This window comes from Neodiprion virginianus, chromosome 3 (assembly GCF_021901495.1).
Source record: "Neodiprion virginianus isolate iyNeoVirg1 chromosome 3, iyNeoVirg1.1, whole genome shotgun sequence".
NCBI classification, from domain to species: Eukaryota; Metazoa; Arthropoda; class Insecta; order Hymenoptera; family Diprionidae; genus Neodiprion; species Neodiprion virginianus.
Window position 1 is genome coordinate 32,129,187 of NC_060879.1, and position 27,753 is coordinate 32,156,939.

Sequence of the window (27,753 nt, forward strand, 5' to 3'; positions counted from 1 at the left end):
ATTCTTTTTGTCTTCCAAAAATGTTCGATATTTGAATTTATGTGGGTGTGTCATCTTTGTATTTTTACTAGCTTTCACCAACGATTATGTTTGAATATTAAGAAGCAGGGCTGAGTGTGGAAAAAACCGGATTCCTAGATAATTTTATGAAGCTCCTCGACAAACGGATCGAAAAATTCAAAACCAATCCTAATTGGATAATCCAGTGCCCGAGGGGACCTCGGAGAGTTATTCAGGCCCTCGAGTGCTGAGCGGTTGTAATCTCGTTAAAAAAAAAACGTGATTCATTAATCATGCCGGGTTTCTTATTGCATTAGTTTGTTTTACCGGATTATGGTGCGCTAAAGCGAGAACTCCGCAAGGAAATTACGTCTTGAACAAATTTTTTTAATAATAGAGAAACGAGAGCGTAACTACTTAGTTATACTTTCTTTCGTAATTGCACCCAAATTTCTTATTAACGCTACGGTGTATAAAGTATAACTGTATTAAAACGCTTGTAATGTATTCTGCATATAAACGGCACAAAATCAAGATTCATTTTCTGTAAAAGCGTTGATGTTGTAAAGATTCCTCGAGTTATTGACGGCTACGATCTACCGGTCTTCTCGTGACTCGATAAAGTCAGTCAGTCAATTGTTAACTGATGAATTCAATTTGTTAGTTGTGAACGTAGAAGCTAATTAAACTTGGGGTGACATTCCGATGCATAGGTGAGGCAAACAGTGGCGGCTGTAATTGGAATCAATTCGCCCAAGTACGAGTCAATTGAGATAAGGTTTTTTACAACCTAAATTATGTAAATAATTTCAATTGACAGTTTTTATTTTTGTTTACTTTACAATTGACTTTATTCTCCCAAAAAATAAGTGAAGCGCGAGTCGGTTGATGGTTGCTCACACTGATTACGAGTTAGCATAAACTGATATTATATTCTTTCTCATCTATATACCGACCTTGTATACCATTTTCTATTCGTTAATCTCCCCGACATTGTCATCGTATCTTACGACCCAAGTTATTACTGTTTTCATTTATTTTTCGGGGTCTTTGACTCTATTTTCAGCATTGTTTAGCCAAATTTTTAAACTTCGTATAAGACAAATTAAACAGTATAACAATGTGACAAGAATGTGAAAAAAATTAGAATACTATGATGAATTTTCATGTAATATGTGATCGATACGTCTTTTTTTTTTCAAATTCTGCAAAATTAGTTTTGCGAATCTGTATAATTTTTTGCCTACAAGTCGGACGGTTCCAACTTTTCTTCTTCTGCTGAACGCATAAATCAATATACTACACCACCTATATATTTATAAATCTGTCACTGAATTAATATATTATTATATAAGGTATTCTCTAAATAACTGTTGCACCGATTCCGCGTGCTCATGCGTTTCGCGTATATTCATGCATAAGCATCATGTGTTCAACCAAGCTGTCGATTATTGTAACGTCTTCTTATCGAGGCAAGAAAAATCATTATTCATCGCGTGTTTATATTATATATATATAATATAATAGTAGAACACAGGCCGTTTTCCGTGACGAGTACATAATTACTCGGCTTTGTTAACTGACTGCTGCAGCAGGCCAGATGCTCCAGATTAAATACGATTCTATGTTTTACTTTATTTTTCATGTATTACTTTCCCCTTTATTTCGATAATGCCTGACACGCTGTTATATCAGCGTTCTCTACGTAACCTCGATTAATTACGACCGCTTTGTCTCTGGGCACGAATTACGTTGTGGTTCTTCGAAGCCAACAATGTCATATGCAAATCCGAATACTAGATTTGAATAAAATAACGGGACTCTTGCATTGGTTGGCCGTCATCGTTAACAATAAGTATATGGTATGTATTATCATGACGTGTTTCATCGATCGGAGGACTGTTTTCTTTTCGCATCGGTGTCATTTTCGTTTATTTTCTATCTTCGATGTAAATGTTGTCTCTTGTTTCTGGAATATATTGATAGGTGTTTCGTGCACGCGGTATACATACGCAACGGTGGAAGTCGGTATTTGCGTGTCACACAATCTTTCCTGAATGTTAATTCACGAAACAGACAACGAATAGTATCTGATTTCTTAAATGTCCGTTTAACACGCAATTGGTGCGTAACGCCCAAGTCCAATTACATTTATATAGATTTATTTTCTACGCGGTTTCGGAAATACGCGCAACTTCCTACTGCATGGCGGTGTTTCATTCAACGTATTCAGCGTATACTATATATATAATATATATAATAATATTTAATATATAATATATATCTAATATATATTTAACTTCATTACATCAAAAGAAATAGACCCTAAGGTACAGAATAAATAATCATAGGTACTCTTGAAGCGTTAGTCGCGTGTCTTGATCGGACGCTCGCGTTTTATCCTCGTTTTTTTCTGTATGTCATACAACTTTGTTTTGATATTGCTCTGTTGTTGGCCAAATTTTGAGCAATTTTGCAGGAAAAAACGCTAGAATTGATTGTTACTATACACTTTAATGTCGACATATTTTTTTTCGAATGAAAGCAGTTAAGAACGGTCCCAATGCTACCGAGCCTCGTGTTAAAAAAAGAAAACAGCCAAAAACAACCTAATGAATCCTCATTCTGTTTCGAGCAAAAAGTGTCGAGTTCGTTCGTTAAATCTTGATTAGGAAATCCGATTGAGATGCGAAGGACACATTTATCGTGTTGCAGATCACGGTGGTCAGTTTTTCTAACATAGAGCTGCTGATATTATTCAGGTCAGTACGTACATTCAAGGAAATAAAATAACCCAATAAGTGAGCAAATTGCACAGATGAAACCTTAATTATAAAATGAATACCCGAGAAAACTATATGAACTGTTGTTGAACACCCGCGTATTTTATAGTACATGATTCTTGTTTGGGAGTAGATGGTGTGTGAAGTTATTCAGGGGGAAAAAAGAACACAAAGAAAACTCTGATTGCAAAAGTTCTTCATTCGGAAAAAAAGATGTCGGTACTTGAATGCTTATCTTGAACTTTTCGTACAACGAACGCCTCGGTACTTACCCTTTAAACTTGTAAACTCGAGGTAAAAAGTTGAAAGAGACTCCCTACTGCTGCTTGGTACAACTCACTGCTAAGTCTCGCTAGAATAATCAGTGTGTAATTTATTATTTTCTGCCGCTACACGTTATATGATGAAAAGTCTTTGAATGAAAATGCCCCTGTCTGGCGGCTCGTTTCAATTCTTTGAAAAATTGTTACTTTCTTGTATATTGGACGTAATATAAAGTATTCGTTTAACAAGCTTACAGGATCTTCTTTTATAGTGACAAAAAATTTGTTTCTCTTCTCTTGCCGTGATGCGTTTAGTTTCGGTGAGGTCCTTGTATTAGATATAACGTATTGATAAGAATTGACGATATTTTAAATGACAGAAAATACAATTTGCTCTAATCACGAAATAATAAAACATCCATTTTATCGTACATATATTTATCGCTTAATCGCATACATTCATTATATAACATACGTATAATACTTGGTATGAATGTACAAGAATCGCATATTTAGACTGTCGGACAAATCGATATTGCATTGAATAATACATTTGCATCGGTGACATTGGATATATACATATATAGATAGATATAGAGAGAGAGAGAGAGAGAGATTTTGCATCCATGCCGTGTTTGTTTTTCATACACACTTGAAAACTTCAGTTCTCTTTCGAACTTAGTGACTGGAGTTCAAATAAAACTGTGTGGATATAAGAAGTCAGAACATACCAGCTTGTGGAATATATTGCCAAGGGATTTGAGTGGAAGAGGTGAGAAAGATTTCAGGGCTGCAAGCGTGTTGTGAATTTATAGGTTTTAGGGGAATGTATTTTCTGATAAGAATAGCATACGTGGTTTTTTTACGAACCATCCGTCGGTTTGTTGTGTACAATCTTTTTGTGAAACTTTATTTACTCTAATTTGCAAAGCATTTCACGTGACAACTTCGTTATCAGGTATCTCTAATATATATTATCACTTCTCGGATGATGATTCATCGTGCATTATCAAGACGTTTATTTGACTCGATAATTGAAGATAAAATCCGAAGCGAGGTTTTTTGTTAATCGAGTAATTATTTTCCCTTTCTTTCATTTCTTCCTTATTTTTTTTTCTCTCATGTTTGTTTTTCACATCTCATAAGTACAACGGAGAAGTTTCAGTGGGCAAAAGGGTATTGTTATAGTTTTACAAGTGTTGGTGTTTACGGTATAGTAATTTTTTTTTTTTTTTTTAGCGACTTGCTACCGCTTTTTCATCGTTGTATGAAAACGTCGTTACAGAAAACTTTTATTGAATTTCTGTTATTCTTCTCTGTTGCAGGGAGGAGGTCCAAGAGCACACAGTAAGATGGAACGCGAGGTTCGAATTTCTCTGCAAAATGAGCGCAAATGCTTCGACGGGTATTCTTGACCCTTGCATTCTGAGGATATCAGTGAGAAAGGTAAGAAATCCGAGTGCCAGATTTTTCTATAAATACATGTAGATTGAAGTGATTACCTTGAGCAAGATTAATGATTGTATATTCGGCTATCGGGGATGAACTAAAAACACATGATTATCTCATTTTAAATTTGAAACACTGTATCAGATTATACTTGCGTCAAAGTATTTTCCAATCTTACGGTTGATCTCGGTTCAACGATCTTGCTGCTTGAAAAAACTGTAATTTCATCATCTCCAGGAGCTGAAAGGGGGCAGGTCCTTCCAGAAGCTGGGCTTCACGGACTTGAATCTTGCGGAGTTTGCTGGTGCCGGTCAGTCGAGACGAAGATGTTTACTGGAAGGCTACGACGCTAGACACAGACAAGACAACTCTATGCTTAGGGTAGCGATCCGGATGAATATGTTGTCGGGCGATATTTTATTCAAAGTGTGAGTGTACCTTACTTTTTTGTTATCTCTTGAAAACTGGAACCGTATTACAATATGACGATGTTAAGCATGTACTTGGTAAATGACCCGATTGATTTTTTTTCGCAGACCCTCACCTTCGTTAAAGCAAACACAATTGGCAGTGCCGGGTGTTCCTGGTATACCGGGAGTCGGTGCCGACGAAGGTAGCGGACCGGAAAGATGTGGCAGCCGAGAAGATTACGTCTCCAGTGGATCCTTAGCAGGTAGCATAGCTAGCGCAAGTAGTGGATTTGGCAGTCTTCCGAAGAAAAGAGCACCTCTGTTCTCTTCTGGTAACTTAGATTTCAGCTTTGTTAATTTTAACATACGCGCAAAGCCATGGACGGAATGTTCTATACCTTCGTACCTTCTTCCTTTTTTTTTTTCCTTTTGTCGAAATTTTTGCGGCGTACCGAAAGCTGTGATTATCCCCGCCTCGTTGTACAAATCTCAAGATACGAAAATGGCCTTGAAGAATAACACCTTACATATACGAATGTGATGCGTTATCTTTCTAACTCAAGGTGTTTTACAGATGAGCGACCTTGTAACTGTTATCTTCTTGGAAACATCATTGTTAAAAAGAATACAAGTCGCTCGGTTAACCTGTCTCTGAATACGTATTTGCTGCAGAAGAAGAAGAAGGAGAAAAAAAATTGACAACAAACGTTATCACATTTATGAAAGAATTTTGACGTTTCTTTGCATTTACATGGCTTTCGTTGTTATTTTATTATTTCTCTTTGTATTAGTCGTATAATTTAGCAAGTACAATTCCTTAGCTTTTAAGCTTGGATAGTAACTTGGAAATTTGCACCATACTTACATTGCATGATTTTTCTGTAATAGAATTGATAGGCGGTGCGGAGACGTATGATCCGATGACGTTGGGCGAAGTTATTACGTCGGCAATACCGATTGAAACATTAGCAGAAGCTCACACGGAATCTGGACACTCAAGAAATAGTAGTAACACCAGTCAACTAAGTAAAGGTTCGGGGTATGGATCGCTAAATTCACACAGCCAGCACAGCAGGCAAAGCAGCAGTGGAGATAGTGGACATATCAGGTAAGAACAATCGTTGTTTAAACATACGACGTGTGTTACATATTTGAATCGAATGAAGAAAAGGATCCAGGTGAAATCTTCACTTGAAACTAAATTCTATTCCATAACATGATGATAGAAACTTTTTTCATAGGAACAGATCGAATTCTTTCGTATAATGTACAAATTACATTGTGAATGATTAGATTCATGCCAAAAGTCATGTGATAACGGCTGGAAAACGTTAAGTGTTGGCCCTATGAAGAACTTATACTGATTGAATATATTATGAAGTGTGTGGCTTCGCTACCTTGTAAGAAACATGTTAATTCAACCGGGAAGTCACAGAATATTTATTTTCGTATTTTCAAAAATAGATTGCGCTAGTGTTTAATTCTTTTCTGCTTCGGAAGTCAATATATTTTCAGTTAAATATTTCAGTCTCAGACCAATTTTTCAAACAATTTTCGGTGATGGTAAATTCTGTACGACCCTTTGTTCTTTCATAACTAATTGTAAGGATTGATCAGTTTTCTCCATTGTATGTTTGATTTGGAAAAAAAACCAGACATTGGCGCTTTACATTTTTGACATGCTATTATTGAATTTGTGCAACAATCTTTTAATATTGGGTCTTCTGAAGGATTATTAAATCTCATGCGAACAGATTTTAATTTCAAAAGTGTACATAATTAATATTTCAAACTCAAACTCATTTCTCACAAATTAATCTTATACGTGTCTCATGTAGAAAAACTATTATACCTTTACTAACGACAATGAACCATACACTAACAACCTCACACGCATATGTATATTATTATTCTCTAAAAATACAATCACTTACTTTGCTGCATTAGCATAAAGCTACGGTATAGCGCACTTCATTCAGACAGTCTGATACTATCACTTATTATTCGTTCAGGCTAAGGAATTTTACTATTTTCTTCAATCACACTATTTAACAGGTCTATGGAATTGGAACAATGTACAAATCGTAAATGGCAGAATGCAATTCTTACCCAGCATGATATTTTCACCTCAGCTTAATTTATTTATCGGAAGTTGGTATGATATAAGCATACGAGTACACTGTATGTTAAACTTTCGTTCGGCTGAATAACCATTTTTTTTTTACTACTGAGCTTTATCTTTGAAAGGTCTGCAGCAGCATTTGTCTGTAATTACTATACAAATGTTACATCTTTTATTGTCAGTACAATTTAAACTTTTTGTCTACCAAAGTTAACATGTCAAAAGCCAAGACCCCACATTATATTGCATCGAATTTTCATGATCGGAACTTTATACGAAGTTGAATTTACACAATGATGTCAAGCCTGAATGTTATACCGGCCCACGCTCATACTTATTTGCCTGGATCACTAATAGCTACCGAATAATTAGACGTATATTCTATCTCACCGTTATTAAACGTTTGGAACTCACGCGTATTTGACTCGTTTTATTTTATTTTTATTTTTTTCTCAATGTCATAGCTACGTGGAACTTATACCTGTAATTAAAAGGATGCCGTTTTATTTACATTTGTTTTTCAAAACCAAGGCGAAAAGTTATTTTTACTTGTTGTTTATGATTTTGCATGCTGAAGATTTGTGTTGTGATCTTTGTAGGTCACCTTCTTGGCCGGTATGGGCGCCACGCCTTCCAACTGTTCCTCAAAATCAAAAGTACAACCATGTCGAATCAACTCATCCAATGTCTCCTCCGTCTCCCACCCTAACTTTAATGGAATCTACTTGTAACGAATTTTGGTCTAATTCAAGTCCAGTTTCATCCAGAAAAATGGACATCGAGGATATACAGAGTGTTGTGAATTCAGCAGCAATAAATACGAATGTCAGTATTCCTGACAATGAAATTTTTAAAGTACCGAACGGCACGGGTCTTCAATTAACGAAAAATAACAATAATAATGTTCAAAACAATAATCGTCTAGGTAGCCTTCGATTGTCTAATTTTAACGCACCTACCATGTTGCGTAAGAATTTGCAAAATATTTCTCAAAGAAATAAGTCAAATAAATCAAACACGAAAGAATCTGTACAAATTCCGCCAAATAGAATATCTACCAATAGTATCGATCAGCAGCGACGTACTTCAAAAACTTGTGATTGTATAGAAAAGAGTAACGTCACTCCGGTCGTAACTCTTATTAATCAGGCCAGGGCCGTTTCCTCTCCCGATCCACTTCATAGACCTGACACTCCCAGAGCGTCGCTACTCTCAGCGACAGCATCTCAGAGGCTCAGGTAGGTTTTATTTGAGATTTCCAATTCGTTTGCATATAGCTATTGGGTTTTTTCGTTTGCTCTTTCTGTTTTTGCATACATAATTTAAACTACTTCTTGAATTTTCATATCTTCTCATGTTTTTGTAAACTAGTTTTTTTGACATTTAGCAGCTGATTACGGACTGTCCAAAATAAATTCATGTATCGTATAGTTGTCTAGGCACCTATTTGCATTTCATCTAATCGGTCCAGGTTTACATCATTATCGTCGTTCACATAATTCGGTGGTCGCTTTTTTCATTTGCAATCTCCATTGGCATAAATGATTATTAGAGATATTGAAATCATTACATGCATACAGGCAAATTTAAGTACACGTGAAACATATTCAGTATTTTCTAAATTAAAACACTTCGGTAATGCTTCAAGATTTATTTTTAACTGAAGTATGTATCTAACTGCTATGATTAATTTGACTTAACCTTATATTTATGAAGAGCGATGTATATCTAACGATCAATCCAGATACATACTTCAGATTTCGGGCAACAAGTTTATGTTCCAATCATTGATGAGTAGTAAATGAGTGCCTTTTAATAAATTCTTGCTCATTATCAGTTACTAGTGTCCAGGAGAACTTGGTGGCTGATGCTTTGTTATTTGATTTTCTGCAGCATGCATCTACTTAGAAATGGATTTCTCATGTACACAGCATTTTTTAAATGACTATATTTTCTTCCCCCTTTGTCGATGAACAATCATTCACATCATCTCCATAATCTGAACACTTTGTTACTTATATACTTTAACAAATTACTAAAAATACATCATGCCATCTACAACACAAACAGAAATAGGAATCAGATATCGAAATAATACTCACTATGTGTATAAAAACATTGTTTTAACTTATCAGTAGTTTGTAGGTCTTTGTTAGCGAAATTTTGAAGACAGATGGTTGATGTAATGTAGCTCAAATGCGCCCAATAGCACATGTTGTGCTAATATTATTTGATGCTAATTAATTTCTATGCCAGCCTTCACATCAGTTAGTTTCAATAATCAAAACGTAATGTAGCTCAATTTATTATTACTTTTAATCAATGGAACATGTGGGTGCTTCAGAATTGTTTTATTCCTCAGCATTTATCGGATTCAAAATTCGCGCATGTTTACAAGTGAAACTGAGGCAGTTTATTTTATTTTTTTTTTTCACACACGAATGTACAACGTGTATCCATGCCAACAAGTAAATTACGTGGACTGAATTTTGGGTTGTCAGAACTTCGTTGAAGTTAAAATTATATTCCAGCTTCTTCTCCTCTAGTTGTCTTTTCATTTGGCGTGATATAGCACTTGGCAGTAAATAATATTTGATAATTATTTTAAAATTGACATGAAATTATAAGCGTGCTCAACATTTGAATCCTGTTGTCAAACCTTACAGCAATGTTTTGCTTAATTTACAGTACAGTAAACTTTGACATCAAATGACCTCAAATATGTTTGTTCAAGTGATAGTTTTGGCACCAAAGATCCAAAAAAATGCCTTCTTATTTTTAAGTACTCAGTCAGTGAAATTTACTGACATGTGTACTTGCTTGGAAAAAAATCACCCAATGTTCATTCTGAGTATTTAAACTAAGGAGATTAACACTTTGAGTCATAAAAATTGATCAAATATAAGTGTTCCAATCTTACACGGTGCCAGTTCGTATCAGGTGGCAGCTCCTAGTTAGGACGCTTTGAATCCTTTCAGGGGTATCGGAGGCGGTCATAGAAAATTACTGGACGGGGCTGGTGGAAAACTCGCCACCGTAGCAACTAGCCCGGATTCTGAGGAGCCCTCGGAAATACTTGAGGCTACTGCTACTACCACTGCGCATAGACGAAACAGCGTCACCCCACCGTCAGTCCATGCCCTTGTGTATATATGTTTTCTATTCTAGTGAATGGCTGTAGTGCTTAAACAAGTCTACCTCTTTTCATATTACTACGGATTTTGCCAAAAATTATCTTTATATGTACTTGGCGCAATTCATCGACTGAAGAATATTTTATCACATGATTACATTAAATTAATACAACTAAAATGGCTTCGGTACTGCTTGGAAGTCGCTTTTAGGTCTAATAAGTGTTGGCTTGAATAAATCTGATCTATCTCGCCCGCTAATGCTTACCATCTTACCTTATGAAAATTTATTGTCCATTACCTGATGTTCTTCAACAATCATAATATATTCATGCATGAAATTTCAATAAACTAATGCTTTTAATACTATGCTCGATTAGTTGCTTGGGTTTATGAAATGCTTCCAGTAGAAACCAACAGTTTTACTACCGATATATGATACTCGTAAAATAATGGTACGTATTCTGCTCACATCGTAGTATGTTGATTTCATCTGTATTGGCCCATCCATTCACTCCGATATAACATTGTGATACTCTTCTTTATGTTCTGGTTTGTTTTTTTCACGTCACGATTTTTTCGAAGGCTGTTAGTTCTAATGTTAATTTTGTCAACCCACCAAAGTGTTGGACTTTTTATTCATAATTTATTATTTTCTGCTTTTCCACCTGTCACACTTTGAATGTAAACTTTATTTAGCCATAGAAGCACCATCGCTAAGTCACAGCTGTTTAGCATGAGCAGCAAGCACATGGTTGATATTAGTGCATTATATGTAACGATAATGAAGTGGATCATAATCAAAACTAAACTTTAGAAATCCTTCCGGTGGATCTGGCCTAAGTGAAACTGGTTCTTTGGATCGAGCCAAGGCAGCACTTGAACGCAGAAAAAAGGCTGAAGATGGCAACATCAATCCCATTCTATGCAGAGTCGAAGTGACAAGGCCAAACGCTGATTCGTTGATAAATGAGTTATTGAAAGCGACAAATTTAGACCAATCAGATCTTGAAAGTGCGGAAAGTGAGTATTTTTCATTACATTAAACAAGAGATTTTAAGTCGCTACATAATGAAAATAAAATACGACAGTTCGTTACCCTGTTCGTCAATTGGAGTAAGTCTGTATGTTATATAAAATGCAGTGGAATTTTTCGAAATATTCTAAATTACGTTTCTTTCAGCATCTGGATTACAACTATTCATAGCAAAAGATGGCACCACGGCACTGGGCAGTCATGAGGTAAAGAGTCAAATGCCAGCTGGAGTGTTTAAGCAAGTTGTAATGGAAGACAACAACAGGTAACACAAAATCAATTTGACGAGTCGTCAAAATTCGCGCCACGTCACAACGTTTTCACTTGCACTGGTGCCAGAGTTGGTGTACGAAGCTTATGAACCCAGGTAGTAATAAGACTATCATAGTGATTAAGTCAAATGCTGATTCATGAATTTTGCATAACATTTCAGTTGATAATGTTAAGTGCAAGAAAATATATTAGATGCTGAGAATATTCACAAACAAGCAGTCCCTCTTCAAAATTTCTTTGGAAGTAGAAACCTACTCATCCCTAAAAATAGCATTTCTTAATACCTTATAGTCTATACCTAAGAACTCTCTATGAAACGAAGTGATAGTGTTACAGACTATTAATACGATTGTCAATAGCAAACAGATAATTCGTATTTTCATGGTATTTGTCACTCGTATCTAATGGTTCCTTAAGTTACTTGACACATCCAAGGGAACTTCGACGAGAATGTAATTTGCTACGATGAATCGATTTTGACATAAGACTGCATCTGTATTTTGAACAGAAGTTACTTCTCGATACCCACTCATTGCGTATCAGACTATACAAATAATTCTTGTAAAAATGATGAAGAATATCAAAATTTTTGTTGTTACTTGGAAACGTATTATACTTTATAAGCGAACTACAAATATACAAACATTCTCTCCTCAAGATCTTATAGTTAAACGTCGAACCTTAACAGTATCTTTTTATTTACCATTTAAAAAAATGTTAAAAAAGCTTGAACATAATAAGTTAGACAAATGCTCCTTCAAAATATGATTAAGTGATGCTAAGCTGCAAAAAATAATTTTAATTTAAGTCGTTTTAAAATTGAAAAAGCAACAAAGTGCTTAAACAATAACATAAATATTTTCTTCCATAATAACGAAGCACAAGACGCCCCTGTGTTTCAAAATGGAAAGTTAGTCAATATTTAGCAAGATATTCAAATGTAACAAACAATAATAGTTATAAAACAATGCGACATGGACAGATGTGAAAACTGATAAGTGTTAAACTATTAATCAATATGGAAGCTGTGTATGCACCAACGCATCTGTCAAAATTTTCATAAAAATGAATCAAAAACGATTATAACGAATGTGTGACGTCAATTTCTTTCTATCGCGTACAATGTATATATATATATACACATATACATGTTGTTGAAAAATTTCATGCTCTATGGTAAAATCTGATGTGATCAAGTCTCACGGGTGTTATTTAAAATTCGTAGAATATTGAAAATAATCGTGTACAAATTATCAAATGAGACTTGACTTGAAAATCTTGACTATACAGAAGAAAACCGGTATGTACATTTACTATCATATTAATCAATTATTTTAACCAACAATTTATTTGTCACAAATTTCAAGCGTTATATTCTATAATGATATATTTTCAAATTTAAATATATTGATTGTTGAATATTGCATTCAGTATTGACTGAAGTTTTCACCGTTGGTGCAACCAGCTATATTATAGCAACTTGTATATAAATAGAATAGTAATTGTTATGTAGCTAAATGGCAGGTGTTATACATTCTCTGTATTTAAATCTATACCGTGTATATTACTGTTGGTATGGTACTCAAATTGGCTCACGTGTGTCAGTGCGTGTGTAAAATAATGTATGTATGTTTTAACTTCGAACGTGTGTGATAGTATCAGTTTCCGTTCTTCAATCTTAAGTAAAAATTTGCAAGTTAGATACGATATATTATCATGTTATAGAAATTCATAAAATTGTATTGACATTGTGAACATTCACGATTGGCAATGTAACACGTCGTTTGTTAATAATAACTACTGGCAACGAACTAAAAAAGTGTATCAGCTATATAAATGCTAGTTATTATGAAATCTAGATACTGAGTAGGAGCTTATAGATTCCATCGCATAAATTGAGTTCTGTATATTTCTTGAGTTTCACGCATTTACTGTATCGACATACACATATTTCAAAAACGATAATTAGTCTGGTGATTCATGCAGCTCATTATTTTTGCTAATAATGATAAACTTAAATTAGGTATTAATGTGACAATTTTGAAATATCGATACCAGTGTTACTGCTAGAAAATAATAATTTATTAAATTGTAGGTAATAAATAATCATAGTTAATATCGAATGTTTGAAATGATTTTTCTCATATGTATATTACTTCAATTTTTTCTCGTCACTTAATGCCAAGGTCGGAGCCACACTACGCGAAATATTCGTAACATAAATGCATCAAGCACAGTAAACCCTGTATTTTTTTTTTTACCTGTTATTTACCTTTCCTAAATTCGTCGCACCAATATATCTATTTCTGGCGTGGACTCGAAGAAATTATCCAGTTTTTCCGACAACTCCAATAATTGTAACACAACTTAAGCAACCCTTGGTTTCAAACATCTCCAGAGTTGTATAAAAGAAATGCAGGCGTTACTGTAGCAACTATAACTATTTTAATGGTTTGGGTTACTTTAAGAACGTCACGCAGAAGAATTGATAAGTTTTTTTTTTTTTTTTTTTTTTACAAGAAGTTACGTTTGACTTGTGAAACCAATGTTAAGCGTTGTGATATTTTACATGATTGTAATAATTAATATTACGGTGTTGTTATTGTACTGTAATATGAGTTAACTCTGGCCCAAAAATTTTTCAACAAATGTTTGTTTATTAATTTTTAGATTAATTTCTATAATTTACTGTTGTTGACACTTCATGTATCTAATTATGCGGAAGGAGAAGAACTTCCATGTGCTGATAATAAGATAACATGCTGAAAACCAGAAATCCGATTTAATTAAAAAATTTGAATGACTTTATTACTCTCTTATGGTTACCGAGTAATACGCTACGGTAAAGTACGATACTATACTTGCAGGAACTCAAAAAAAATTGCCCCCATTTTTCATAATGTTATCGTATTACAATCGTCGAGGTATGAAATATATTCTTATACAAATTCACTGCAAAATGGGGGAAAAAGCCAACCGCAAATTTTACAACAGCAATCAATTAGCTGAAACAATTTCACAGAGACACTTAAATTATAACTACGCGTAGTCTGAAATATCATGAGTTAAAATGTGCAATAAAAATGTAAACAGTTAGAAAGGGTTTTAACGAGAGCTTGTTCTGAAATTTGGTGGGTAAGGAAGAATATCCAAGAGGTTGACAGACAAACAGGTGCAATTTACAAAGGTAAGCCCCACGCATCAATGAAACTAATATTCATTCGTCAGACGCAAAGAATATAAGTCAGCAATAATTTAGTTATTCTGATCCAAATTCGACGGGTAATTACAAACGTTGTTTCTGATGGTAACATAAATCGTACGCGTCTCTTAATTTGTTTCACGTCGTCACCGCGGTAAATTCTGTTTTATCGACTGCAATAGCTCATGCACATGAGGCATGTGTAAGTAAGATTCTCTGATCTGAAAATACGTATGACCGTGTGTGCGCGCGCAATGAATCAGACTCCAGTATCGTGTATTCCGAATTCGAGGATGTCAAAGGCAAAGAAAGTAATCGATGAGGCCCGAGAAAACCAAAATCCTGAGCTGGATTTGGCTGATAAGGGCATTTCCACATTCGAGGAAATGCCCGGACTGCGTGAGTAAAATACGCTTGCACCCTTCACTTGATCATTGCCAAATTAGGCAACTTGTCAAGACTGGTTTTTTGCACCAACAAAACTACACACTGCCATTAGGGCTACTCATGGGCGTGGACAGCCCTGTACTATTTATACAAATACGTGCTGTTACTGTTGATCAGATTTCCTTATATTTATTTCCCAATTAAGTTCTGGATGCTCATTTAGGGAAAAAATGACAACTGAAAAACTCATTAACCATATATCGCATATCATTCAACAACCTATGTTTATTGCGTAAAAATAGTCCTTTCAAATACAGCTGATCATAATTTTCAGATCATCTTTGTACTTGTTCAAACTATTTCTTGTTTGAACTCTTCATACAATGACTACTATATATTACAACATCGAAACCGAATTATCATTAATCTTATCGTGTCATTCTTCATAATTTTGCATGTATTTTAAATTGTATTTTTTCAGTGAATATGCTGCAGATAACCAGGCTGACGCTAAGTCACAATAAACTTCAAGGTACATATGTAAAGAAAATTCATGTATTGCCAACCTGTTCGATCCTACCGTATTATGCATGTCACAGCAAGTAATGGAATGATAATTTTTCAGTTGTTCCACCTGGTTTGGCAAATTTAATCAATTTGGAAATTTTGAACCTGTTCAATAATCACATCACTGAACTTCCAATTTCCTTATCACAAATGCCTAAGTTAAGAATCCTCAACGTTGGGTACGTAACTGCGCGGCGATAAAGACGATATTTCAAAATGTACATAGTTACATTGATAATTTTAACTAACACTATTTTGATCTCGGTATATCCACTTCTGTTTATATTTTTTGTTTATATTGTACATGAATTCTAATCTGTATGTTATTGAAAATAAAATCTGCAATGATTGTCTATGATGATAAGGACGATAACTTCAATGCAACATTTTTTGAACTTATAGCCTAGCTACTTATGTTGAATCAATTTCATTTTGTATCGCTGAATCAACACCAACTTGTATCTGCTATTTAATAAAAACCTTTATATTCTAAGAAAAAAACACAAACAGGTAATAGGCTTCTAATTCTAAATAGTATGTTATGCTATTTTGCAGAATGAATAGATTAGATTCCCTTCCACGAGGGTTTGGTGCCTTCCCAGTGCTCGAGGTCTTGGATCTCACGTATAATAATTTGAGTGAAGAAAATTTACCTGGAAACTTTTTTATGATGGGTAATCAATTAATTTGATACATTACAATAATTAATTCATTATTGATTATATGCACAATGCATACCCTAATTCTACTTTGTTTCCTCCAGAGACCTTGAGAGCATTGTATCTTGCCGATAACGATTTTGAATACCTGCCCCCTGAGATTGGCCAGTTGAAAAATCTGCAAATTGTAATAATTCCATCATACTGTATGAAATGAGAATACTCATAAGCAACACTGATAAACTACGAAATATACTGAATAATAATTTATTTTACAGCTTGTGCTCAGGGAAAATGATCTGATTGAGCTACCTAAGGAAATTGGCGAACTTACCCGACTTCGGGAACTTCACATTCAAGGCAACCGACTAACAGTTTTACCACCAGAGATAGGTAAATTGATACTCTGCAGCTAATTGCGTACCATATCAGTATACTTGTATCGGTGAAATTCTTAACTACCTATAAATTTGAATTGCCTTACATACGCGGGTCGTCCCAAATGTATCCTATTGCTGTATAACTTGTATTGCTGAGCTCGTGAATGCTTTCTCTTTATTCATTTTCCCTAGCAGGATGTAGGTGACTAGCCCTATGATAAGCTGTATGGTAACATTAATAGTTTTAAACTTACTTCACAGGTAATTTAGATTTGGTGAGTAACAAAGCAGTGTTCAGAATGGAATTCAATCCTTGGGTTACCCCTATTGGAGATCAATTGCAAGTAGGAATTTCTCACGTGATTGATTATATTCGTTCGGAGACCTACAGATAGTAAGTGTAATTGGAAAATGAATAACAATTAATCAGTATACCCATCCATTATCGAATGTGTGATGGTTCTAGGTCCATTTTCAGACCTACAAGTTCCTGTAATAATATGGAAATACGTTAAATTTTTCAAGTAAAATATCCAGCTAAACAATAGATGGTAATTATTATTTTATTTTTACAGCCTCTATAATCGTCACCTCAGTGCAAAAGGACCTCCGCCACCAATTGAGAACGATAAAAGCAAGAAAATCTCTCGTGCTCGCTAAATGAGATTAATGTGACAAAATCAACTTATATAATTACAGTTTTAATGCCAATGACTAATCGTTAATATATCTAAATTTATTAATTTGTACATTACCACAAATTGATCATCAGATATATCAGATCACGTGGTGCCTTATGCCAAGTCAACTGCCTTAATATTCTGAATCGTTACTTGTATTAATATTTTTTTATTAATGTTATGCTTATATTTTTTATAACAAATTTAAAACTAAATTAAATATGTAGAATATTTCGGTGAGTCTATAATGTTTTAATACATTAACAAATGAAATTCACCATAGCCACGGGTATTAATTTTTTCCGTTAAGTTATTCTTGCTCATACAGGTTACAGTCGTAATTTATTTCTGTAATGTAATAATGCTAAGAAATCGAAATCTGACTGCGTTTACGATAAAAATTTTATCCAGCTTTGATGAGAATCTTAAATTGATGCGCAAAATGAATCTCCGCCAAGTTGTAACACTTCGTGCATTTTAATTACCTACTATTAATATGAAATGAATAAATATGATGGTGCAAATAATTTATTGATCTATAGTGGATATCTTTCACATTACACTTGTTGAGCCTCTAATTGGCACGCACAACAATTCACTCATCTATAAGTGTATGTCATTCTAAATTGTACTTTATGTATTAAACTACCTATTAAGAAAAAATGACTTGGAAAATTTTTATTATTTATGATTTAATGACGGGGCTTCAATAAACAATTTCAGATCATAAAACGTACACGTTCAACTATTTTGCGTCAATAGCTTCATTAGAGATGCAAAATCGTGTTTTCAGTTTGTACCGTTGACATGTTACAGTCGAGAATTGTAATATTTATGAAGCTTGTGTTAACAACTATGTTAGCAGTTTCGCTTCAATCAAGATGCAGAAAACTGCAACGAAATCATTTGTCGGTATAGAAAACAAGTACGTATAATACTTACCAGTTCTTTAGTTGAGCCATAGATGCTGCAATGTAATTTTTGTATATGCTCAATCTTTACGTGTACGTAGAATGGCACGATTAAAACAGAAAACCCTGAAACTTGCGAGAGAGGAATATTTGAAAAATCAATCTAAAGAAGGTAATTTGAAATTGTAAAATGTTACATATTGCCAATCTATATTTGACCAATCAGATTGTAGATGATTGTCAATAGAAATATATATAATTTTTTGAACTTGTTAATAATGTTTTTTTCATTGCAATCGCTTGCCAGATGAATCTCTAGAGATAACAATGGAAAAGGCGACCTGTCCAAAATGTAGAGGGGATGGAAAAGAATCTTCTGGGACACATATACAAGATTTATGCCCCGCTGATCGAATGAAGATCACACAGCTCATTTCTGAACTTGCGAGGTGAAAAAGTACTTGGTCGTTATTTTTATTAACAGTGTATGGAAATATTCAAGTTTTTGATTTTTTACGTTAATAGGGGTCTCGGTCAAATTTATATAAACTAATTTTTATTAGTGTAGGTGCACACAAGAAAAGCACAAGGTTGAAGCTGATCTTGCTGTTAGTAAAGCAGAAAACGAAGCATTACAAAACCAGTTTCAGATGCTTAATAACCAATTGGAAGGTGATAAAAACAAATTATTTTCACAGGTACAATTTTTTAGAATTATAGCATTCAATAGATATACTAAAGGTCTGTGACATTATTTCACCACTAAATTCTAGCTGTCATCAACAAGGGCAGAAATGAACAAGCTTAAACTGCAAACATCTTATGCGCTAAAGCTTTTAACGCACCAAATAATGGCATTGGAAAGACAATCGAGGAGACTTGTTGAAACTGTGAAAGATTTGTTAAATGACAAAATGCATCTACAGGATGCATTAGTGAATCAAAAAATGAGAGTCCAAATTCTTGAGGGTAGGATAAAGAAGATAAAAAATAGTAAAAACGTGAAGAAACTGCTACAAGTAAATCAACAAATGATGAATAAAGTTTCACTAAAGTTTGACAAAGATTGTCAAACCGAAGCCCTAGAAAACTTGTAAGTTATCATAAATATTGCATGTAGGAAAATGTAGCGCCTTTTTATAATGATTAAGAATTGTTGAATTGTGTTTCTAAAGTAATATAATCTGAGTACCTCATACTTCGTAATTTTTAGACCAGAAATATACACATACTCCGGATTAAAAGTTTCGAGAAGCAGTCAAGACTCCCATAGGTGTACAAAAACTACTCAGATTAAAAGCAAACGTGATTTAGACGAATCTTCCACGGAGGCCATACTATTGCGTGAACTATTTTTCAAACGCCCAAGCATAGATGAGAACGAAGGGTTGGAATTACTTACATTATTTCAAAGAAATTGAGTATCTTTTTCACCTTTGTTACTGCATCATGACATAGAATAATGATGTAACGTGCCGGGCTACAATGATTATAGGAAACCGGTTTTTTAAATAAAAAATATAGTTTATTCGAATTATTAATTGGTAATAAATATTTAATTACAAATGCAATCAAAATTATAATACATTGTCAGTTGTTTCCAGTATAGCTTAATATAATATGACAGGTCAAGTACACTGAAACTTAGAAATTAAAACACTCTAAAAAGATATTTATTCAATTTTGTACCAGCATTACATTTGTACAGGTAATCCAATTCATGAAGTTTGATCACCGTAAGTTATCATAAATTCCTCTCGAACATAGGAACCGAACCGAAATATGTTAGAGTATAAAAACACTACAGGCGGTAAAAAATAGCTATTAAATCTTACAAAAATCCAATCACATAAAATCTGACCCAATGCAGAGTTGTCTCGACATTACTTGGCACTTCACTAATGCTCAGCTTCTTCCACATCTTACTTTTTCATCGTAATGCTATACTTAGTTTTTTCAGTTGGTCCACAGCCTCTTGATTCTCAAAAGTTGGACTTGTATTTTTTTTTTTTGTACGCTCGACTAAGCCGCCAGAAGGAACACTGTTACCTAATTTAGAACTAATTTTTTTCTTTCTTCCTGTAGCATTGAACCCTAATCCGAATCTGTTAGTGTTAAACCACCTTCATCATCAGTATACTCGCACTCTTCCAATAGGCGTGTAGTCTCAGTCTCATATTGCAACACTTCGTCATCTGCCAAATGTGAATTACCTTCCATGAAGTTAGCAAATCTATAATTCAATAAATATTTACTAGTTAGATCTGGTCCTATATACCGGTAAGTGTATTATGTTTATAATCAAAACCACATAAACTAAGGTAAGTCATTTCAAGCCTAGTATAAATAATTTACGCTATGTTTTCCTACTCGATAAATATCTTGAAAATATGGCATACTTTACTATAGCATAGTTTTCCCGATTAACATGCAAACTTTTATATTAGCTTTGAGTTTTTGACAATGGGAGAATAGATTTGAAATTCAAGAGGGCCAAACACAATAATTACTAGTCTAACAACGAAGCAATTTGACAATAAAAAACCTTATGGGATCTTTAAGTCTGAGAACTGTTTTCCATTGGTTGCATTCAGGGCTGGAGCAGTACCCTCTCAGAGAACTTAGTGCCAGTTCTGTTTCTCGTACTCCCTCTTCATGGTATTCATCTTCAGTAAGTAATTTTCGGCGTGTAGGAAATCGCACTCTCCTGACAAAGAACGAATTATAGAAAAAGGAAAGATGTGTTAGAGATGTTTTATACTTGATTTCTAAAGATAACTGCGAAATATTATTCATATTTGAACAAGTATGGCGCAAATAAACTCAGCATTACCGGTAAGTTTTTGTTTTTAGTCACAATTTATTTTACAAAATTACAAAATGTAATCATAACAATAATTCTTTATGCAAATCTTGTAGAATCTCGAAATAATTAGAAAATCCGATCAGAATGAGCTCGGTCTAAAAAAAGAAAGAAAAATCTTTTGCAGTTAAACGTTTAAAGACAAAATGGCTAATTAGTAAAAAAATCAACCAGTCTGTAGAATCTGTATGGGATCACAATTCCTGAGAAATTATAAACAATTGCTGTATTTTCAATTCTAAACAACTTTGAGTAAATAAGTTTTGCACCAACTACTTATCAGTTGAAAAAATGAAAAAAAAACTTACCAGTAAGATTTACCCTTTTGCATCAAGGCGTGTGGGAAATTGTATCCCAGAATTAACAATATGCAAATTCCAACAGCAGCCTCGTCAAAATAGCTACTACAATATATCATTAAAAGACTCGATGCCTGAAATTCAATAGTAAATAGATCAGTAGTGACAAATTGCATCAAAAAATAGTAGTCGGCAGTAACACAACTGTGTTTTCATAAATACTGATTTCATATTGGGAGTGTATTTTTAGATAATTACCTGTAAAAACCATTGGATAATTTTTTTCGTACGTTTGTTCGTAACCGGGCCCAATCGGTAACAGACTATGAAGCTTATTAGAGAAGTAATTACTATATACCAAATGACATATTCACGATACTGCATAGCAATCATTCGAGCATTTTCCCATAACAATTGTCCAAGATAAATGCTGACTGTCCATCCTCCAGCAGCTAATAAGTACATAGATTTCCCCTGTCAAAGTCACATATGTAGATGAATTAGTTGGTCCTCAATAAGTTTTTTCAACGCTTATTCAGATTATAAGTCGAAACAATAATAAATAGTTTTGAATACATTCCAGACAGTTGTACTTACTTTGGGAAGCAATCTACTTATAAGGTATATGAGCACAAGTAACGAAGTTGTGATTCCAAGCGTAATACCACATATGTAATAGAATATGGGGTCATAGCTCAATTTTTTTGCCAAGAGGAATACTAGGATACCCAATATCAGTAGCGTGACTTTCCAAAAATCGATTCCTAGTCATGTAACGTAACATCATTCCATTGTATCATGTTATATGTCTCATATACCGATAGAATATTAACAAGTTGATTGATATTGTGAATTACCATGTTCATGGTGACTTATGGTAAATTCAAGATTAATCTCTTCATCAAAAATACTCACCTATCAACTTTACAGATATTCTGTACTCATGACTGGTATCAATGCCAATGCAGCTTTGTTGGAATGGATTCAATTTAATCTCCTTTTTCTTTCTACTGAAAAAATTTATGCTCCACGAAGATCGATGTTCTTCAAATTTTTTCACTACTTCGGCAGGCGCGCTACCGTCATATTGACTATACGATTCTCCGTTCACATCTAGATTCATCTGTCAATAGTAGTAAACAATAATCAAAACTACAAATACCATTAAGCTTAGTAAAATCATTGCCTGGGAGTCGTTTATCTTCATTGTAATTTCGTTTCATTACAAAACACAACTGAGGTACATTTTGTAGCTACGTCAGTTTCAATTAATTTTGGTAGGAAGCTTTATCTCACCAGTACGGTTTGCCATATATGAATTAAGTATTTCGGCCTTCCTCTGTAGCAATAAATGTGCAATCCTCTTACTTCTTTTACCACATTGTCACCGTCTTCCATGTAAGTGACTAAAAATTTAATGGAATTAATGAAGTGAGTATGCGGAGGTAAATAAAAAGATAGGTTATACAAATATGCAAAAGTTTACCTGTGCCTCTAAGTTCCGCCTGTGTTTCAGTCAACATACAAATGACACAGATCAAGAAAAATACGAGTATGGTAGTCTTCATTTTGGGCACTTATATCTTATTACTGTCATAAACAGATACTCATCGGTTGAAACAGTTCTATTATCCCGACGGCTACAACATCCGGCAATTGGCGTCCGTTTCGGTGGGTGCCGGGAGGCACAATTTTTGAATTTCGAGAGCCTAGAATCGTAGAGCGATCGTCGATCAATCGGAGAGTCGATTCAAACATCTCTCGACCGAGCTGTGAACGGTTCCGTTCCGACTTTGGATTCTTTCCGGTTTCCGAGGTCTTCCTGTTCATCGGTCACTTCATCAGGCGAAACCATGAGGAGAGGGTGTCCGAGATTTCAGGTGAGCAAACTTGAAGGATTTCCTAGTGTCCGTTAAATTAATTTCCAACATTAAAATGCCATTATTAACGCATCACTAATGATGAAAATTTTTGTCTCGTTCGTATGAACTGTTGTATGATTATAAATACAAACCTGAAAATCGCGTTTACTGTGTACTGTACTCTGAGAAAATGAACCGACTCGTTTTGCTTATTAATTTTTCCTGTTGCATTTTCAGTTCCACGACGTAGCTGACCTATCAAGGTAAGCTTTTTCATTCCTAATTACCTCATAACTTTCCCTCAAGTCTCTGTAATATCATTTTTCCACACTTCGTTCCGCGATGCCACGTGTGATGCGTTGCAGCATGACCAGAGCGAGCATCCATTTATGAATTAGCGAATCCTCTAAACACGCGCTCTTCTGAAATGTTTGGCCGAGAAATTTTGCAATCTCTCGAGTATTCCTGATCAGTATTTCGTAACTACAATTTGTTGGGTAAAATTGAGGTCTATATTTCTAGTATATGTGATTTCAAATAGCAGATATTTTAAGAGGGAATCGACGCTTTGGTTGATTTTATAGCTTTCGAAATAATGGATTATTTAATATTAAAAATGACTTGTATAAATTCTTCAAAAGTTTTGCTACAGTATTAGGAAAGGCATATTCTTTTACAATGATTCACTTTGATCAACGCATTTCACAGAAAAAGAATTGATATTTCATGTTTGTTTCTATACGATTAAATATTTAATTCAGTATTTGGCAAAGTTATGTATTAGTTTTGGAATTATAGATACTCATTTACCTAGATTTATAAGCTGTTCAAATTTAATTCAAATTCTTAACATGATTAACTTTATACCGCCCCAGTCTGATTTCTGTGACTGATTGGTTTACTCAATGATTTTGTCCTATTTACTGATGTTTTTAAAATTATTGAACTGCATTCAGTACCTGATGTTCACAATTATCAATTTACAGAAAATCATCAACCATGAGGGGAATTAGCTGCACGTTTCGGAAGACTGGGAAAAATGAACGAGTAAGTATTTTACATTCATTGATATATTTTCGTACATGTCGCAATAAATATATCGCCAGGTATATAATATTTTTTTCCATGCAACACGCAATTGCATAACATTTTTTGATGTGCTAACACTTGTGAATGTCTTAAATTTTTAAATGATGAATTTTATATCGCCCCAGTCTGATTACTGTGATTGATTGATTACTATATGTGCTGAATATTTATTGAAGTCTGTCACATTAGAATGCATACTCTTGTTTTCAGTTGAAATGAAATTTGAATCATTGCTTACAGATTCGTAGGGCTGTACATTTACAACCAAAAAGAAAAATGATGACTTAATACAGTGAGTATTTCATATGAAGTTTATGAAATTATATAAGTATTTTTATAAAATTATATAAGTGTTTTTATAAAATTAATTAAATAATTGCAATGCTTCAGTAAGCTGATGATTTAGTAGAAATCTTGTCGGATTTTGATAGTTGAATTTTTATCCTTTGAAACCAATATCTTGTAAAGACTGTAAAACTACATAATCTGAATGATGTTTTAACAAGCATATGTCTGATACTTGTGATGCCATATTTAACCCTGACTCTTATTAATTGTTGCAGACTCATAATGTAATAAAGTTTATTATAGCTGTTATATGTGGTATTTATTTTTCCAGGGAGGAGAATTCAACAGATGGAAGAAAAACTTGCCCCCTTGTGCAAATGGTAAATACCTCAATATTTGAACACTTGACATGTTTATTTTTTTCTATTTTTGAATGTGATATTTTTGCAACTGAGTGTGTTGAAAAAATATTTGCTATAAATTTTTGTGAACACATCGAATGTCTAAACGTGATGAATATTTGTTATCCCTGTCATACGATTACGTGGTGATACTGTACTGCCTGAATTTAATTCACTAAATAGTTTACTTCTTTTTGCCCATACTTTCTGCTCACAAACTTGTTTGTCTTGCAGTTTGAAACATCAAGGTTAACTACAATCCTGGATCAGTAACTACAAAAATGGTTGTTTTCAGCCTATAGTGGTAAGTTTTGATAACAACTAGTTCACATTCATAAAACTTGCACCATTCAATTGTATTCAATTTAGAAATGCTTCTTACTGTATATTCTGGTTTATTGTTCTACCTGCAATTATTTGTCTCTTGATTAAAGCTTATGTCTATTACAATGATGAATAATGTTAGTTATCCCTGTCTTACTTAACTGTGGTGATAAATTAACACTGAAACGTGAATAAAAATTTCATACTAACCACCGAAATGGTTTGTATCGTATCTAATGGCATATTGTTATGCAGGATTATCATGGATCCAATTGGAACTGGCGCTGGTAATGGCAGCACACACGAGGTGAAGTTGAGGTAATTGACGTTGGACGTCTATGCACTTCTAAAGCTTTGATTAAATAATTAGTTGAAGTAATATTTTGTATTACAAATGAGTGCATTACCACATTAACAGAATCATCGAATGATGATTTATTGACAAGCATATGACTGAAAGTTTTTGATGTCTCAATTATTCTGATTCCTTCACATAATTTATATGCGTGATTCTTATGCAACGATCAGTTGTCAATACCCGACTTTCTCCATGTTTCAGAACCATTTAAATGCAGTTGGAACGGAGTGGCATTGTCATCATTTATAATAATGTGAGTATCTCGAAGAAGAAAAGACTATTTTTAGGTCAATTTTTTAAAATAAAACTGGACATAATGAAAAATCGTGGTTCATCATAGTTCTAAATTCAGATGCCTTGCAAAGTTTTGCATCATTAAAAATGTCATGATGAATCCAACAACGCTCCAGTCAATCAGATTGCTTAGTGGCGAAATGTTGTATGCTGATATATATTGTTTCAATAGATCAGTTTTTAGAAGTTTTGAAAGCCTATTGTGCCTTACACGTCTTCTTATCTATTATTACAGGAGGACTACCTCAAGCTGCTTAGAGTTACAGTATTTTCGAAATGGTGAGTTCATTTTTCCTATCATGAAAGTTAACCTTCACATACCTGATACTATCCAAACTCTTCGGTTAAATAATATCATCAATTCATTAACAGTGTGATCTTTTCTTTGATGCAAATTGTTGCATTATCATTTGAAATTTGAAGATTTTTAATGAAGTCAATTTGTACCATAGATTTACTTACCCTGAAATTGTGATGATTCAATAATATACGCTAATATTACCATTTAGTTGGTATGATTTCAACTTGCCCTCTCTGAAAATTTGGTAGATAATGTAGACATCGATTCTTCCCAATTCAAATTTATAACAATGTGCATTGGTGTGTCTATTTAGGAGGATCATTTAACCTGATAGACAAGACCCCCAGATAAAGCTTGTAAGTACAAATCTGGAAAAATGTATTGCTAACGTATAATTTGCACTTAAATAATAATATTGACTACCATGATAACGAATCATTTGGCAAATAACATCTCAAACTCATCGGGCTGCAGTAATTATATGTGTCTAGAGATTCATTTTTGAAATTATTCATTATATTGCTAGATATCGCCAAGATCAATTATTCAGAGTGGAAATAAAATGTGGGAACTTGGAGAACCTGAAATTGTCAGGGAATTCGTACCGTCTGGAAAAGTCGAAGAATTTCGTGAAAGTCACTTGAAGTCGGGAATTTTTTTACAAAAATGTCTTACATTTTTTCTTGAAAAAGAATTAATTTTGGTATTGGAAAACCTGAAAAAATCGGGGAATCTCAAATCTCAGATTTTATGACCAGCCTGTTATTCCAATCCCAATTTTGAATGCCGAATATAGTTTTATATCTTTGCCTAAAAAGGTATCTTGAGATTCATCCGAAAAGAATAGATTAAAAATAGTATGATGTTACAAGTATATACGCTAAGATGATCGTGTAGATGATTTCGTCTTGCCCTCACTGACTCAAACATGATGAATTTTTTATGATTTTAGGTCTTTTAAATTACTCATATGAATTTGTATCATTTCAGGTCCCAACGAGAGACAATTCTTTCGAGTGCGTCTTGATTTGCAGTTTTTGAGGTAGTACGTAAATTTGAATATAAGTTGGAATTGCTTTTATTATTTTTTTTATAATGATGACGTAATATACGCAATGATTAACTATGAAGATGAAACATTAACTGAATTTTGTTTAAATTAATAATTATCGAATCTTCTCCGATCATATGTGTGACAATTTTGTTGAAATGTTTCAGATTAACAAAAACTCAACTGTCTGATCAGACTGTCCCCGGACATACGGATTGTGTAATCAATTGTAATGTATTACTTTACGAATTAAAAAAAAATATGTACATGTATATTTGGGGTATTTTCTTCACGGCAAAATCTATATTAAGTACAAATCTGCATTAAATCTGAAACACCGATGGCATCGAAATGTATCGAAGGTATAAAT

At 33.8% G+C, this 27,753-nt stretch overlaps 4 protein-coding genes, 1 long non-coding RNA gene and 2 other non-coding genes across 18 annotated transcripts in view; 6 read left to right on the top strand and 1 right to left on the bottom strand.

Moving 5' to 3' along the window:
• The window catches only part of LOC124301284 (protein FAM102B), a 51,918-nt gene extending 37,675 nt beyond the window's left edge, over nucleotides 1-14,243 (top strand). For 5 of the 9 annotated variants that reach the window (XM_046756149.1, XM_046756150.1, XM_046756151.1 and 2 more), the window contains 8 exons: nucleotides 4,372-4,492; nucleotides 4,733-4,923; nucleotides 5,032-5,237; nucleotides 5,794-6,013; nucleotides 7,627-8,265; nucleotides 10,006-10,173; nucleotides 10,976-11,181; nucleotides 11,342-14,243. In XM_046756149.1, the coding sequence (XP_046612105.1) occupies nucleotides 4,372-4,492; nucleotides 4,733-4,923; nucleotides 5,032-5,237; nucleotides 5,794-6,013; nucleotides 7,627-8,265; nucleotides 10,006-10,173; nucleotides 10,976-11,181; nucleotides 11,342-11,463 (1,873 nt within the window). In that variant the 3' untranslated portion in view covers nucleotides 11,464-14,243. The remainder of the gene's footprint in view (nucleotides 1-4,371; nucleotides 4,493-4,732; nucleotides 4,924-5,031; nucleotides 5,238-5,793; nucleotides 6,014-7,626; nucleotides 8,266-10,005; nucleotides 10,174-10,975; nucleotides 11,182-11,341) is intronic. The other 4 variants (XM_046756153.1, XM_046756152.1, XM_046756155.1 and 1 more) reach the window with 4 other exon arrangements.
• A 629-nt stretch (nucleotides 14,244-14,872) lies between these two features.
• Nucleotides 14,873-17,869, top strand: LOC124301286 (ras suppressor protein 1). The gene is made up of 8 exons (XM_046756159.1): nucleotides 14,873-15,068; nucleotides 15,538-15,588; nucleotides 15,682-15,802; nucleotides 16,179-16,297; nucleotides 16,387-16,469; nucleotides 16,561-16,675; nucleotides 16,924-17,056; nucleotides 17,238-17,869. Exons 1-8 carry the CDS (start codon nucleotides 14,903-14,905, stop codon nucleotides 17,320-17,322), a joined length of 873 nt encoding a protein of 290 aa, XP_046612115.1. The 5' UTR covers nucleotides 14,873-14,902; the 3' UTR covers nucleotides 17,323-17,869.
• A 711-nt stretch (nucleotides 17,870-18,580) lies between these two features.
• On the top strand, nucleotides 18,581-19,674 carry LOC124299636 (uncharacterized). Its single transcript, XM_046752904.1, has 4 exons — nucleotides 18,581-18,702; nucleotides 18,822-18,951; nucleotides 19,027-19,346; nucleotides 19,467-19,674. Exons 1-4 carry the CDS (start codon nucleotides 18,581-18,583, stop codon nucleotides 19,672-19,674), a joined length of 780 nt encoding a protein of 259 aa, XP_046608860.1.
• Nucleotides 19,675-19,904: 230 nt separating this feature from the next.
• Nucleotides 19,905-23,137, bottom strand: LOC124300446 (nuclear envelope integral membrane protein 1). 2 transcript variants are annotated; one of them, XM_046754572.1, is made up of 8 exons: nucleotides 22,902-23,132; nucleotides 22,712-22,821; nucleotides 22,331-22,538; nucleotides 22,013-22,179; nucleotides 21,674-21,889; nucleotides 21,425-21,549; nucleotides 20,799-20,960; nucleotides 19,905-20,486 (listed from the first exon to the last, which is right to left on the bottom strand). In XM_046754572.1, exons 1-8 carry the CDS (start codon nucleotides 22,981-22,983, stop codon nucleotides 20,348-20,350), a joined length of 1,209 nt encoding a protein of 402 aa, XP_046610528.1. In that variant the 5' UTR covers nucleotides 22,984-23,132; the 3' UTR covers nucleotides 19,905-20,347. The 2 variants fall into 2 exon arrangements, with proteins under 2 accessions (XP_046610528.1, XP_046610530.1); XM_046754574.1 differs by having other exon boundaries at nucleotides 20,347-20,448; nucleotides 22,902-23,137.
• Nucleotides 23,138-23,185: 48 nt separating this feature from the next.
• On the top strand, nucleotides 23,186-27,655 carry LOC124300450 (uncharacterized). 3 transcript variants are annotated; one of them, XR_006907217.1, is made up of 12 exons: nucleotides 23,186-23,295; nucleotides 23,515-23,540; nucleotides 24,264-24,324; nucleotides 24,607-24,658; nucleotides 24,986-25,034; nucleotides 25,290-25,359; nucleotides 25,635-25,697; nucleotides 25,939-25,990; nucleotides 26,267-26,310; nucleotides 26,646-26,688; nucleotides 27,323-27,377; nucleotides 27,551-27,655. It is a non-coding gene; the product is annotated as an uncharacterized LOC124300450 (long non-coding RNA). The 3 variants fall into 3 exon arrangements; XR_006907216.1 differs by having other exon boundaries at nucleotides 27,323-27,374; XR_006907218.1 differs by lacking the exon at nucleotides 27,323-27,377.
• On the top strand, nucleotides 24,124-24,192 carry LOC124301708 (small nucleolar RNA SNORD31). The gene has a single exon (XR_006907547.1). It is a non-coding gene; the product is annotated as a small nucleolar RNA SNORD31 (small nucleolar RNA).
• LOC124301709 (small nucleolar RNA SNORD31) lies at nucleotides 24,461-24,532 on the top strand. The gene has a single exon (XR_006907548.1). It is a non-coding gene; the product is annotated as a small nucleolar RNA SNORD31 (small nucleolar RNA).
• Nucleotides 27,656-27,753: the final 98 nt, after the last annotated feature.

What these genes read in the sequence shown, in the direction of transcription:
- LOC124301286 (XM_046756159.1), top strand. Translation starts at nt 14,903, where the DNA reads ATGACCGTGTGTGCGCGCGCAATGAATCAGACTCCAGTATCGTGTATT. An exon ending in AAGTCACAATAAACTTCAAG is followed by an intron (nt 15,589 to 15,681) that starts GTACATATGTAA and finishes ATAATTTTTCAG; the next exon opens with TTGTTCCACCTGGTTTGGCA. An exon ending in AGTTTTACCACCAGAGATAG is followed by an intron (nt 16,676 to 16,923) that starts GTAAATTGATAC and finishes CTTACTTCACAG; the next exon opens with GTAATTTAGATTTGGTGAGT.
- LOC124299636 (XM_046752904.1), top strand. Translation starts at nt 18,581, where the DNA reads ATGGAAAAGGCGACCTGTCCAAAATGTAGAGGGGATGGAAAAGAATCT. An exon ending in CTCATTTCTGAACTTGCGAG is followed by an intron (nt 18,703 to 18,821) that starts GTGAAAAAGTAC and finishes TTATTAGTGTAG; the next exon opens with GTGCACACAAGAAAAGCACA. An exon ending in ACCGAAGCCCTAGAAAACTT is followed by an intron (nt 19,347 to 19,466) that starts GTAAGTTATCAT and finishes CGTAATTTTTAG; the next exon opens with ACCAGAAATATACACATACT.
- LOC124300446 (XM_046754572.1), bottom strand. Translation starts at nt 22,983, where the DNA reads ATGAAGACTACCATACTCGTATTTTTCTTGATCTGTGTCATTTGTATG. An exon ending in ATATATGGCAAACCGTACTG is followed by an intron (nt 22,539 to 22,711) that starts GTGAGATAAAGC and finishes TACTATTGACAG; the next exon opens with ATGAATCTAGATGTGAACGG. An exon ending in AGACTTAAAGATCCCATAAG is followed by an intron (nt 20,487 to 20,798) that starts GTTTTTTATTGT and finishes ATTGAATTATAG; the next exon opens with ATTTGCTAACTTCATGGAAG.